At 34.7% G+C, this 15,482-nt stretch overlaps 1 protein-coding gene across 1 annotated transcript in view; it reads right to left on the bottom strand.

Annotated features, from left to right (window-relative positions):
• Window positions 1-2,437: 2,437 nt before the first annotated feature.
• The window catches only part of mRpS31 (mitochondrial ribosomal protein S31), a 115,483-nt gene continuing 102,438 nt past the window's right edge, over window positions 2,438-15,482 (bottom strand). The window contains exons 9-10 of the mRNA XM_090412260.1: window positions 8,883-9,029; window positions 2,438-2,729 (exon numbers count right to left, since the gene is read on the bottom strand). Of these exons, the coding sequence (XP_090268386.1) occupies window positions 2,497-2,729; window positions 8,883-9,029 (380 nt within the window). The 3' untranslated portion in view covers window positions 2,438-2,496. The remainder of the gene's footprint in view (window positions 2,730-8,882; window positions 9,030-15,482) is intronic.

Here is a 15,482-nt window from a genome sequence, read left to right as displayed (position 1 = left end):
GTCCTATGATTTGTGTGTTTTCTTTTTTCCATAATAAATATACACAGTTATACCAACCATAGCCTTAGTACCTAATTTTCCTTCTCATTAATTTCTATATTGTAGCTTACACTTTTCAAAGTAATTCAAAAGTGTAGCATTTGTTACAAAGCTGAAAAAAGGTAATTGGTAGGAAAGAGCAATTTTTGCATAATTATCCATTTTGAAATGAGCTCTTAGGTTGCTGAGTAGTGAGTTATTTCCACATCAGTTATTGTATACTTAATGAGCAAATAATTACACCTAATTTATGTATTATCTGAGATTCACATTACACTGGATTTCCTCATATTCAGCTTTAAATTTGATTTGTAGCATTACAACATCTAATGTTCGTATATTGTTGGTGTTTGGGCAATGTGACTGAACCACAGGGTCCCTGTATGAATTGGCCAGTAGCAGGACATGGATAAATTTCTTGCACTTCTAAGTAGTATACATGAAAGTACAATTCATAGAAGCTGAAGACAACAATTTGGTTGGGGGCTCTTATATTCAAGATCCAAGTAAGTCACTTCATTTGCCATTTTGCATAAAAAAGAATGATTAAGACTACTCACAAAAGTGAATAGCATGATGATCTATGAAAGCAAGAGTTAAAAAATATCAAGGATAAGTTGGTTTAAATAACTACAGGTTAAAAGAAGAGAATTATGCTGGAAGCACTATCTTATCTATTGTGATTTTGTTATATAAAATATCAGAAAGCCTCTGTATGGATAGAAATAAGCAAACCTACTTTCTTGTGTGTACAGGTCATTGCAACTGCAGTTTTTTATATCAGCAAGATCTTGATATGAGATGAAAACAACAGGAATTCTCTGTGATATCATCCTATCATCCCAGATATGAGTTTAAAACAATTAAAATTAGTAAACACCCTGTGATTTCAAACAGAAGTATAATACACACAGAGGAAATGTTGAATCACATCAATGCCATGCTGATTTTTAATATTTCTTAATGGCTCTATTAGGAATTGCAGTGTCATTTTAGGTGAAACAGACAATGGATGTTTATCATGCATATAACTGAAGCAGAGATAGTCTAGAACAGTGGTTCCCAACCTTTTCCCACTTGTGTACCTCCTTTTAAATCCATTTCTATAAATTCTATCCCTTTTTTAAAATAGCTGTTTTTAAATACTGAAACTTTTGTTCAGTGCGTATCTTAATGTAAAATAGTGGAAATCAGGTTTTTCTGCCATTACTGATTATTTTTCATGTACTCCTGAACGGCCCTGGGGATACGCATGGCACCTGCTGGGAACCGATTGTCTAGAAATTAGGAAAATAAATAAAGCTTTGTAAAAGGCTATAATAAATTTAGTTTAATCCTTTATCCAAGTGTGAGCAAACAAAGTTTGCACCTGAAAGTATCTTCAGGACTGGGGTAAGGTGGTACAACACCGGGCAACTCGTTGCAAAGGTGGATCAAGCTAACATCACTCCTATCTCAGTATCTCCCATAATGCAAAACACATCTCCTTGCAGATATGTATAATGTTATGCATTAAGGGAAGGGTCACTACCCAGACTAGTTTCGAACTTTATTGAGGTCTCTTCAGTGGGAGCCAGGCCCAAGTGGAGATACCAGGCAGAAGCATTAGCAAGGTCATCTCTACCTATAGGAGTTGCCAAAAAATGGGAGATACTGAGATAGGAGTCATGTTAGCTTGCTCCACCTTTGCAACGAGTTGCCTGGTGTTGTACCACCTTACCCCAGTCCTGAAGATACTTTCAGGTGAAAACTTTGCTCACACTGGGATAAAGGATTAAACTAAATTTATTATAGTCTAACCAAGTGAAAAATAAACTTTCAACTTATTTTTAAAAGGCTAATTTTAGTTTTTTAAATTAAAATAACTAGGTGAAATTTTCTGATTATCATGTACAGTTGGTGAACTTGTTAATGGTTTCTTACAAACTGGAATGTTTTATGAACGTTGCATTTTAAAGATAGTTGAGATTAACCAGCTTCCTTTCCAGATTTTGATGTGTGATAAAATGATTTTTCATTATAATAATAAATTGCTCCTAAGATTTTGATTTTTTTTTTTTTTTTTCTTGTTCAATTGTTCTTACATAAATGTAAATAATAGCATGATTTCTGTAACTGGCTTTTCAATATCATCTGACAAGTTCTCTATAATAATATCCGGAATTTGTAACGTAATTGTGGGATGAAAAAAAAAAAGTATATATATATACACATGTATGCACACATACACCTGCTCTCTGAACTGAAAGATGCATTGCGTTCCTCTGCTTTAATCCCACAGTAAATTGTTTGCACACCTAAAAATGAGACTGATGTTTAAACCAATTTCTAGAAATAAAACTATTTTATGAATACTAAAAATTTAAGGTATTGTTGAAAGTTTGGGAATGAAATAAAATTTTAATAATGAAAATTTCACATTTTATTTACAAACGTTCTATCAACCAAATATACAGTTCACTCAAGCAATGCACCGACATCCCTAAGCAGATCTTCTTTTTCCTTGAAATAATTTCTAAACCAGTCAATATTCTCTATTTTGCGTTCGACTGTGATATATGGATTTTTTGAAAGTCCTGTGATTACCAGCTCCATAAAGTGACGTATTGGTCCCTTGTTTGGAAACCCATGTAGATGCTCTTCCAAAAATATATGCTGATGAAAACCGATCTTTTTTTCATTATCCATACCTAGTGATAGAAATATAATACTTAATAAAAATAGACTTCTGAAATAAAGCTATAAATATTAAACTCATGTTAACTGTGAAGTCAATTATATTAAAATACAGATTTTTAAAAAATATATATTTTTTATCCTGACATAATTTACAAAGGCTATGCAATACAGGCAGTTGACTCTCACTATAGCAAACGTGTAGAGACCACAGGAACAATTTGATATGAATATATTTTACTTATTTCTACTTTTTAATTAGATAAGTACCAAATCGGCATAATAGGGGTGACTGAAACAAAAAAAAAGACCAAAACTGGTGAGATCTTTCTGAGCAATAAATACAAAATGTTATATTCAGGCAATGACAATCAAGGAAAAGAAGGAGTAGCCATAGTATTCAACACTAATCTTCTTGAATGGCAGGCAATTTCCAGTAGTGATATGGGCAAATATCAGAATGGGGAACTGGACAATGAGACTTATTTGTGCCTATGGTCCCACAGAAGTTTTCTCCTAAGGTAGAAGTGGAAGAATTTTTTGAGGCTTTAAAAAAGCAACTGACACAATGAAAAGTTGGCCCTTATTGGGGATCTAAATAGTAGAGTAGGAAATGATTGTCCGACATACAAAAATATTTTGGGAAAATTTGGAGAAAAGAGCAAAGCTAATAATAATGGCAAATACTTGTTGGATTTCTGCTCAGGACATGGACTGGTTATTACTAACACCATGTTCCAACATAAAAATGTGCACAAATTCACATGGAGAGAAGAGGCAACGAATAAGAAAAGACTCATTGACTATATTATTGTTGATAGTGATATTTTCTCTCTGGTGCAGGACACTAGAGTGTACAGAGAATTTGAAATTGGAAGTGATTACCATTTAGTCTTAAGCAGGACAAAATTGAATTTCATATTGAAAAGAAGAACATGTAAGAAAGTTTTGAAACAAATAAAAGTTGAGCAGCTCTCAGATGTGAACTAGACACTAAAATATACAAGGTGTCCCAAAATTCACGCAAGATTTAAATTTAGCGCTATTTGTGCGGTAAAGTGTTGCCAACGAGAAAAAAAAGACAGTATGACAGCTGACAGTTCAAGGTTATTAAAAATGGAGTGCTACACGAAATAACAATGCATTTTCATTGTTGAGCAATATTTTAAAAATAATGAAGGTTTGGCAGCTACAGTTCGCAATTTTCGTACAAAATATGGTCGGAATAGTGATTTAACTTCATCAACTGTGAAAAAGATTAATTAAAAAATTCAAGGAAACTGGATCAAATAGTGATCTTATACACTTTGGCCGTCCTTCAACAAGTCGTTCAACAGAAAATATCGAAGCAGTTCGTGAGAGTGTTGCTGAGAGTCCAGGAACATCAATTCGGCACCGTGGTCTTGAATTGGGCATTTCGAGAAGCTCTCTACAGCGTATTCTCACGAAAGATTTGCATCTTTATGCTTACAAAGTTCAATTGACTCAAGAACTGAAGCCTACTGACCACACACAGAGAAGAGAGTTCGTTGAATGGATTATGGAACAACAACAAGTGGATACTTATTTTTCGAACAAAATCATCTTCAGTGATGAGGCTCATTTTCATCTTGATGGCTTCGTTAATCGACAAAATTGTTGCATTTGGGGTTCAGAAAATCCATGAGTGATTGTTGAGAAACAAATGCATCCACAACGTGTCACTGTTTGGTGCGGATTTTGGGCTAGAGGCATCATCGGTTCATTCTTCTTCGAAAATGCAGCTGGTAACGGCAATAACAGTTAATGGTGCTCTCTATTGCGACATGATAATCCAGTTTTTTGTGCCTAAATTGCAAGATATGGATGTGGATGACATGTGGTTTCAACAAGACGGTGCCACATGCAACACAGCCCGAGAAACAATTCAATTACTGCATGAGTCATTTCCTGGTCGTGTAATTTCCCGTTTTGGTGATCAGAATTGGCCGCCCAGATCATATCACTTAATGCCGTTGGATTTTTTCCTTTGGGGTGTTTTGAAGTCTAAGGTTTATGCCAACAAGCCCACGACCACCCATGCCTTGAAGGAGGAAATTGAGCGCTGTATCAACAAAATTCAGCCATATTTATGCAAAACGGTCATGTAAAATTTTGACAAAAGAGTGCATATGTGCCAGCAAAGCCGTGGAGGCCATTTACCCGATATGCTATTCCATGCATAACCCTATACTGTATACTTTATGAATCAATAAGAAATTACAATTTTTAATTAAAAACCTGTGTTTTCTATCAAAATTACTTCTTGCATGAATTTTGGGACATCCTTTACAAACATTATTCAAGAAAAAATGAAAGAGTTCGAGAACAGGAATAAAACCTTAGAGATTCAGTGGCAAGCTCTGAAGAAAACATTGATTGATTCTGCCAGAGAGGTATGTGGTGAGGTTGTCTGCAAGGATAGAAAAATCAGAACTCCCTGGTGGACACAGGAAGTTAAAGAGGCAGTGAAGGAAAAGAAGAAAGCATATGAAAAGTTCCTGGCAAATAAGTCAGCTTGTGCTCTTAGAGAATACAGACACAAATGTAAGAAAGCTAAACAAAAGTCAACGGAAGACTTCGGTAAGATCATGGAAAATAAATATCAAGAAGTTGGCAAGATATTCTGGAGGTTGTTGAAGCTCAGAAATGGAGGAAAGAGTGCTGTAAAAGAAATTAGAGATGACAAAGGTTATATGAAAACTGGAGAAAAAGATATCCTTGAAGTATGGAGTAATTACTTGGAAAAATTGCTAAATGAAACTAGCAGTGATGACAGCACAGTGATAAAAAAAACACTGACCAGGCATGCAATCAGGAATACATATCCATGCTTGAAGTAGAAAAAGCCATCAAAAGTCTGAAATGTGGAAGGCAGCAGGAGTAGAACAGAAAGATGAATTCCAGATGATTGGAGTAGAGCTCTCATAGTACTCATATATAAAAAGGGAAATAAAACTGATTGTGAGAATTACAGAAGTATTTCCCTACTGAGTGTTCCTGGTAAGATTTATGCCAGTATACTTGAGAAGCAGTTGAGAAGGATTGTGGAATAAGCTGGATTCAGGCCAAATAGAGGACGTCAGGATCAGATATTCACTTTATGACAAATAGTTGAAAAGTCATGGGAATATTATAACAAAGATCTGTATTTAAGTTTTGTAGATCTGGGAAGGGCATATGACAAGGTGCCAAGAGAGAAGCTATTCAAAAACGCTACAGTTGTATGGTGTCAGTGGATCAGTATATCAAGCAATACTTAGTCTTTATTCGAGTTGTCAGTCAGCAGTTAGAATTGAAGGAAGTACAGGGATATGGTTTAATGTTAAATCTGGTGTTAGACAAGGATATACATTATCACCTCTGTTATTCATTATCTACATGGATTACATTATGAAGGAAAGTGGTATTAAACCTGATATCAAAAGATGTTAATGTTAGCTCCTTGCTTTTATGTGGTATGATGTTATACTTCTAAATAAATCCACTACAAGCCTGCAAGATTCCCTGACTAAACTGAATAACTGTTGTGATAGATATGGTATGAAGGTCAGCAATAACAAGACAAAGATAATGAAAATAGGCAGAAGCATTGAAAATATCAGCTGCATTGTGAATGGAGAATCTATAGAACAATTAAAACATTTCATCTACTTAAACATGATTTTTAGTGAAGATGGTAAATTAAATATGGAAATAGATAACAGAATCAACAAAGCTGGTATGGTAGGAAGTCAACTGAATAAATTTATATGGAATAAAAGAGAAATTTTCAAACCAATTTTAACTTATGGATCTGAGAGCTGAATCAGAAGTAAAACACTTGACCAAAGACTAGAGGCCGCAGATATGAGAGTCCTGAGAAAGATTAGGGGCATGAACAGATGGCATAAATTGCACAATCATATTAAAAACGAGGATGTTAGGAAAGAACTTGACATTGTCAGCATCCAGGAATGCGTTAGCAGAACTAATCTGAGGTGGTATGGTTACTTAAACAGAATGGGCGAGGAAAGATTAGCCAAACAAGTGTTCTCTGCCAGGTTGGCAGGAAAAAGACCCAGAGGAAGACCAAGATATAGGTGGATTGATACAGTAAAAAGTGCCTTAGAAGATAGATATATAAATATAAGATCTGACAATGTTGTAGCTTTGACAGGTAACAGATTGATTTGGCAGAAAATTGTAGGTAGGAAGTTAGTAATGATGTAAAATTTTCATGTAGTTCTATCATATGCTGTACACCCCTTGAGGGCAAATGTCAGGAATTTGATGATATATTTTACTACACAGTTGGTACCTATGAATCCTTGGCTGATTCTTTCAGTAATTTGTTATAGTCACATCCACTATGGTTAGAGTGGAGTGATATTTTATTTTAGAGTGTGTGTGTGATAATGGAGTCATCCCTGTTAACAATCATGAGGATCATTTACTGTGAACTGGAACCATGCTTTTGTTATCAAATTTGGAAAACATTAGATGCCAACTTTAAGAAGTTTTCTTCAATTCTGTTTCTATGACAACCCCACTACTTTGGATGTGTAAAGAAAAACAGATTGCAAAATGCAAAGAACAGATGTGAAAAAGTTTCCTGTCAAGGAGTCTTCCTCCTTCATGTAAAAGACTCTTTGGAAAAGAGGAAAAGTAAATTTTCTGATCTGTCTTCCTATCTCACATTTGAGCATCTAGAAAATGAAAAAAAGAAAAAGAAAACAGATGCACTGAAAGCATTTCATGATCATTTCAATACAATGAAATCTCGTGTTTGATTTTCTTTTCACAGAATGAATGGAGCAATCCTATAATCAAATTGTGTGTGTGTGTATATATGTATAGAAAATGAAAAGAAAAAAAAATGTACTGAAAGAATTTCATGATCATTTCAATTCAATGAAATCTCATGTTTTATTATTTAACTCATTTGTGGTTTGCTTTTCACAGAATGAATGGAGCAATCCTATAATCAAATCACATGTGTGTGTGTGTGTATATACATATATGCTGCTTAGAAAGAAGACAACAAATGGCAGAGCGTGAAGAAAATCGCCTTAATAAGATGGACCTCCTTTTGCTGCAATAACTGCACCCATCCTACGGGACATTTCCACAAGCGTATGCGAGTGATCGATGAGAATTTTGGACCATTCTTCCTGTAGGCATGTAATGAGGTCATGGATTGTTGTGAGGAGGATGTCCCTTGACCTCACACCTAATGTTCCAGTTCATCCCACAAATGTTCAATAGGGTTGAGATTAGGACTCTGTGGAGACCAGTCAAGTGTGGTGGCATTCATGTCCACAAATCATGCAGTTACAGCAGTAGCCTTATAACATGGTGCATTGTCTTGCTGAAAGAGACAATGGTCAGTTCTGTAGAAATGCCACAAAGTGGGAAACATTTTCAGATACCTCTCAGAGTTCAATGTTTGTGGCACCACAGAGGTCCAAGAACACACCGGGAAAAAGAGAACCATACCATCGTAGCACCTCCAAATGTCATAGTAGTTGGGGTTACTTGATCTAGTAAGAACCATTCACTGGGAATCCATCACACCTATAGAGGGAGTAGTGTGATTCACCACTCCATATAACACTGCTTCCACTGTACATGCTCATTGCAACATTGAAGATGACACTGCATGTTGTTTCGGGTACTGTGGGGCTTGTATATTGCAGTCCTACAATGGAAACCCATGTTATGAGCCTTGGTTCTGAATGTTTTTGTGCAGATTCATGTTCCAGTGGATGAGAAATTCACATTGAATGTGCCAGCTAACGAATGGCAGTTTTTTTGCATATCCCTCATAGCACCTTGTGGTCGCATATCATATGTCCAAATATTTAAAGGTTTTAAATCAGTGTAACAAACTTAAATAAAATATGTTCTGCTCTCCTACCTCAACAAATACACCCTCATAGCACAAAAATGTGTAAGGCTGTAGTTTTCAGATGAAGATGGCAAAATATCAAAGACCAAATTTGACTTCAGATGCTGATCATCATAATAAATGGCAAAACTTCAACTTAATAATCATAAGATAATTAGTTCTTTTTTGCTTCAAATAGCTGTGTTTACAAATCTATCACAATGAACACAAAGAAGAAAAAATTACAAAATAAATTCAAATACAAAATATCAACTCTTACCATATTCATTATCAATTGGAAATGGCCAGAGCTTTCCTTGTTCAGTCCACTGGATTATTTCTTCAAAACCATTTCTGGGTGAATGAGCAACTAAAAAATCCAATTCTTTTTTATACAAAGCATCCCAAGTTTTAAGCTGTGGAATATCTGTAAAATGTAATTCATTTATTCATTTACAAGAAATTACATACAGCTGATTCTCACTAGTGCAACCATAACTATAATGTACTGAAGAATTCTAACCACAGCCCCATGGATACCATGCTATGCCAAACGAAAAGTTAGTGTCAACCTTTTTTATTTATTTAGGTATTTATATATCACTCCCATACAATAATAGGCCACGATGCTTATGGCCTCTTATTGTATGGGAATACCATACAATAGGGGGCCGTGGTTAAGTAACTTAGCTTCTTGGTAATGTAATACTTGATATACAGTAATTTAATCTGTTCAAACATGATTCATTTATTTTGAAATTAATAATTAATTTCATTTTATTAATAAAATGAATGACTTTTTTTTCATTAATGAATTAGTACAAATACAAATGTATTAAGTGATACACTGGTAAAACAGTTAATGTATTCTTTAAACTCTCACATTAATGTAATACAGTACACCCAAACTACACTCATGTTCACAGAAACCACATCACCTGCTGTAACGATGTTTTTTTGTTTTTTTTTGTAATCAAATTTGAATGCCTATTTGAAAAGGGATAATAACACAATAATTGTCACAAATAATGAAGAAGGTAATATAGCATTTTATTTTTGATTAATATTTGGCTCTTTTTAGTACAAGCTGACATAATTAGGAAACGACAACAAATTTGCAAATATTTCAAAATGGAGTGGACAGTGATCTTTTCAATGGAAAAACATACCGGTATCAAAATTTAGTTCAACTACACAGTTTTACTAACATCCAAAACTAAAAAATTTCTTTTTGCTATTTATTACTTCGTGGGTGTTCCTCTTGCGTTTATTACAGCTTGGCATTGGCAGGGCATTGACAAAATTAATTTCCTGATGGATGCAACTGTCAATTCATGGTTCCATACTCTTATAATAGCTTATTGGTGCTTCCGAAGTGTTTTTGGCTTCTTCTTTTTGTGTATTTCAGTCTCCATTTGATATCACAAATTCTCAATGGGGTTGAGATCTGGGCTGTTTCCTGGCCACAGTAGTCGCTGAATCAAGAGTTCATTGAGCCACTTATTAACCTGCAACAAAAATTAAAACTTTTTAAGTACCAAACTCAATTCGTATGGTACATTTTAGGATTATAATAGCATTACTTACACTTTTTGCCTTGTGATAAGGGGCAGAGTCATCTTGAAAGATGCAGCTCATTGTTACGGTAAAGATAGCAGGCAGCAATTCTAAAATTTTCTGGCACACTTGTGCATTCACTGAACCTTTTGTGAAATGCAAGCAACAACACCATGATATGACATGGAGCCCAGATCATCTGACTTATTGAGAATTTAATTGTTGACACCAGATAGTGACGGTTGAATTTTTCTCCTGATCGTCTTCGAACTGTCTGTCAGCCATTGTCACCCTGCAGGTTAAACTTTTTCTCATCAGAAAAAATTACTCTTTTCCACTGATCAGGGGTCTATTTGGCATTCTCTTTGCACCAATTTAACCTAGCCAATCTCAATTTTTGGAACTTCTTTTTAGGGGCCCCCTAGATATCAGTCCCTGTTGAATGAGTCTTCTCCTAACAGTTACAAAGCAAGCAGCAAAGTTATTGAAAGTCCTTAGTGGTGAGCAACAAGCCTTTAAAAAAGTGACATCTGCAAATAAAGTTGCCACAAAGGTAAGCTTAAAAATATCACAAGAAATATTTTGTGCTGGCAATTCATTTACTGAGGGAGAGTTGATAAAAAAAGTGTGATGATTGCCGTTTCCGAATTGTGTCCTGATAAGAAAAATAATTTTGAAAATATCAGTTTTTCCAGTATGACTGTTCAGCACAGGGTGGCTGATATTGCCGAGGATCTTAAAGATAACCTGCAAAAACCGGCTAGTGAATTTGTCTATTATTTGTTTGCTATGGATGAAAGTACTGACGTGAAAGATACTGCACAGCTTTTAATATATGTAAGAAGCATTAATAAGAATTTTGAGGTGACAGAGGAGCTTGCTGGTTTGTGTTCAATGAAAGGAAGAACAACAGGGAAGGAGATCGCAGAAAATGTAAAGATGTGTGTAACCGAAAAACCATCCTTAAATTTCAAGAATTTAGTAGCAGTTTGCACTGATCGTGCCCCATTGGTGCTGTAACATTTATTGAACAGTATGCAGGTACAACGCCCAAAAGACAACGCAAATGCATGGACGAAATTTCACTGCCTAATTCATCAACAGGTGTCATGTTCAAAGGTTTTGTAGTTTGATCATGTGATTAAAGTAGTATTTGCTCTGGTCAACTATATTCGAGCTTAGGGTTTGAAACGCAGAATATTTCAGGCGTTTCTAGAAGAAAATGATGCCAAGTATGGGGATCTATCATGCCACACTGATGTACGTTGGTTGAGCCGTGTTAAAGTTTTGTCACGTTTTGTCGCTCTAAAAAATGAACTAGTTGAATTTTTGGAATCTCAAGAAGATATGGAAAAAATCCCAGAAATAATGGATGAAGAATGGAATCAAGATTTATTTTTCTTGTGTGACATTTTTGGTCACTTGAATGACCTTAACTTACAGCTTCAAGGAAAAAATAAGTTTGTTTTTCAGTTAATGTCTCTTATAAAGACATTCAAAATGAAATTAAGTTTGTTTTTGAAAATCAACTTGCTAAGGGGGATATGTCACATTTCTTAACTTGTCGACAGAATATTCCATCAGAATATCATTTAATGGTGGGTGGAAAATATAAGAAGCACATATCACTTCTAAGGAGGAGTTTCAGAAAAGAATGCCATTGAGTAATGAAGACGAAGTCCGCATAAAAGTGATTGTTGATCCATTTTCTGTCAAAGCAGGAAATTATCAGTTGAACTCCAGATGGAAGTTATTGATCTCCAGTGTTCTGAAAACTATCTGGTCAAGCATAGGGAGGGTACTTTACAAGAGTTTTATTCTATTCTGGATCAGGGTAAATTTAAAAGTTTGTTGGATACTGCCTACCAGCTATTTTGTATGTTTGGGAGCACATATACTTGTGAACAAACATTTTCGGTCATGAATTTGAACAAAACCAAACAGCGTTCATCTTTAAGTGATATCAATTTAGAGTCCATATTAAGAACGGCCACTTCAAACATGACACCAAACTTTGATAAAATAGTGGCAACAAAGAAATGTGACATTCAGTCACTGATATTTCACTGAGAATAAGTGTATGATTCTCAGTGAAATTATTAGTAAACTTTGTGTTTATGTTTAAGTGGTTTTTATTGAGAAATTTTGCAGCTATATCTGTTTGTAAATAATTTTGATTATAATTTTAATTGTAGCTCTCTAAAAAATGTAAATATGCATATTAATTATAATTTACTGTAGCCCTACTAACAAATTTACTTAAGTTTAGCTGCAGTGGACTAGATTCAAGGTCCTAAGTGATCTGGCTCTTGGTCAGGTGGCCCAAGTTGGATTTGGCCCTCAAAGAAAATCAAGTTGTGCAGGCCTGTTATACAGTTTAATGCTACAGGTTCAATTTGGAGCCATTCTACATCTTCATTTTCTTTACTGCAGTAATTTTTTTTTTTTTCCTCCCTACTTCTTGAAATAATATGTATGAACTTAATTCTTAAATTCTGGAGTTGATTCCAGAATACATATGGCAGTTAAGATAAGCAGTAAGTTTAATAAACACAGGAAAGACATTGTTACTGTTATATTGTAATACAATCCACACCACTACCATGAGCTTTATATAATTTATGAACAATCGTGCACAGCATTCTTAAGACTGTCACACCTCCCTTAGTGTTATATAATCTCATAATCCTTAACACTGCCAAGAACCTTTTATAATTTATGTACAATCCCAAAGACCATCCAATCAAGGTCACTAAAGCTAAAATGCAATACTATCTTGTCTCTCACAAACAAGATTTCTCTTCACATTTCTTTACTATGACAATACCCAAATCTTTAGAAAACATTTTTTCTTGGATTATCACATTTAACTCTTTCCGGTACATCCTATTGCTTCAGCCTCCAAAAAAGTTGAATTTATTATTTTTTTTTTTTCCCCACAACAATTATTAATTCTTTCTTGAAGAGCTAATATACAAGTCTACTCTGCCTTATAATTCTATTCCCATATTCGGGATGGTACGTAAAACCTTTGTAAAAATTCTCAGTTCTATTCCAAACATAATCAATTTCATGATATATATCTACTGTCAAGGGATGTTCAGGTTACTATGGCAACACTACGGGATTAAGTTTACATTATTATTAATCTCCTATCAACAATTTTCCTCCAAATTAGTCTATTATTTGCCAGCACTCCAATATTGTCATATCTATCTAACATTTCATGCTTCTAAGGTACTTCTGACTGAATCAATCCACCTAGACCTTGGTCTTCCTGAGTCTTTTTCCTGCCATCTTGGCATCAAACACCTGTTTTGCTAATCTTTCTTCACCCATTCTATTAGACTAGCTCTGCTGACACAGTCTTGAATACTAACAATGTCAATTTCCTTTATAATATCTTCATTTTTAGTACGATTCTGCCAGTGATGCCATCAGTTCACTCACCTAATTTTTCTCAGAACCTTCATATCTGTGGTCTCTAGTCTTTGATCAAGTGCTTAATTTCTAACCCAACTCTCAGATCCATAACTTAAAACTGGTTTGAACACTGTCTGGTATATTGCTAGTTTGGTGTTTTGGCTAATTTCTGCCTTATTCCATATAAATTTATTCGGCTGGCTACCAACCATACCACCTTTGCTTATTCTGTTGTCTATTTACAGATTTGACTTACCATCTTCACTAAAAACTATGCTTAAATATTTTACTTATTCTATAAGAGCTCCATTCAGAATGCAGGTGAAGTTTTTTATGTTCCTACCTATTTTCATAGTTTTGGTCTTTATAAACTGGGAAGATTTTCATGCCAAATTTGTTACAGCTGTTATTCAATTTTGTTAGAAAATCCTTGAGACTTGAACTAGATATGTTTAGGAGTACATCATCTGCATAAAGCAAAGAACTAAGTTTGACATGTCCATTTCTAATATCAGCCCTAATGTCATTTTCTTTCATAATGTGATCCATATAGATGATGAATAAGAGTTAAGGTGTCCTTGTCTTACCCCTGATTTTACATCAAACCATCTTCCTGTATTCCAGATTTTCTGTATTCATTTCATTTCATTATTTCCTGACAACTTACATACAGACTATGTACTGCTCTGTATAACGTTCCATTTGTTTGAAAAACTTTTCTCTGGGCACCTTGTCATATGACTTTTCCAGATCTACAATCTTAAGAACACAGCCTTGTTATATTCCCATGATTTCTCAACTATTTGTTATAAAGTGAAAATCTGATCTTGACAACTTCCATTTGGTCTGAACCCAGCTTGTTCTTTTCCAAGTTTCTCTTCACAAGCTTTTCAACCTCTTTTCACTTATGCTTGCATAATAAATCTTACTCCAATCATTTGGAATTTGACCTTCTGACCAGGCCCTCTGAATTATACTGTGTAACCACTGCAAAACATTTGTACCTCCATACTTAAGCATTTCTTGTCGAATATTATCTACTCCAGCTGCCTTTTCTTCATGGCTTTTTCTACCTCAAGTATTGATATGTAGTCCTCTTTGTATTCTTCTTGAAAATTTTCTAATATGGTTCTTGTTACTACTTGTTTCATTTAACAGTCTTTCAAAGTAATACTCCAGACATTGAGGATATCCTTATCTTTAGTGTTCATGTCATCTTTCTCATCTTTAATTCCTTTTACAGTACTCTTTCCTCCATTTCTGAACTTTTTCAATAGCCTACAGAACATTTTGCTCCTTCCTGATATTTATTTTCTATATTCTTACCAAAGTCTTCCTATGACTTTTGTTTAGCTACTTTTATAGCTTAGCTCTCTTACATTTTTCTCTGTATTCTTTTAGGATATCTACTGACTTATTTGCTAGGAACTTTGGGTATCTTTTCTTCTTTTTCCAGGACTGCTTCTTTAACTTATTTTTCTATCCTTACAGACAACTTCACCATATACCTCCCTAGCTGAATCAATCAGTATGTTCTTTAGAGATTGTTAGGACTGGGGTAAGGTAGTACAACACTGGGAAACTTGTAGCAAAGGTGGACCAAGGTAACATCACTTCTATCTCAGTATCTCCCATAATGCAAAACACATCTCCTTGCGGAACGTTGCTTGTTCACACTTGGATAAAGGATTAAACTGAATTTATTATAGTCTAATCAAGTGAAAAATAAACTTTCAACATCTTTCCCTAAATCCAGAGTAATTTAATAAAAAGGTGGCACACCTTTTGGCAACTCCTATAGGTAAAGATGACCTACCATTGCTTCTGCCTGGTATCTCCACTTTAGGGCCTGGCTCCCACTGAAGAGACCTCAATAAAGGTCGAAACTAGTCTAGATAGT

This window comes from Typopeltis vanoorti, chromosome 22, assembly GCF_054136105.1.
Source record: "Typopeltis vanoorti isolate ZY-2024b chromosome 22, IOZ_Tvanoo_1.0, whole genome shotgun sequence".
Taxonomy (NCBI): Eukaryota; Metazoa; Arthropoda; class Arachnida; order Uropygi; family Thelyphonidae; genus Typopeltis; species Typopeltis vanoorti.
Note: the sequence above shows the minus strand (reverse complement) of the source record. Positions and strands in the feature narration are given on the sequence as shown.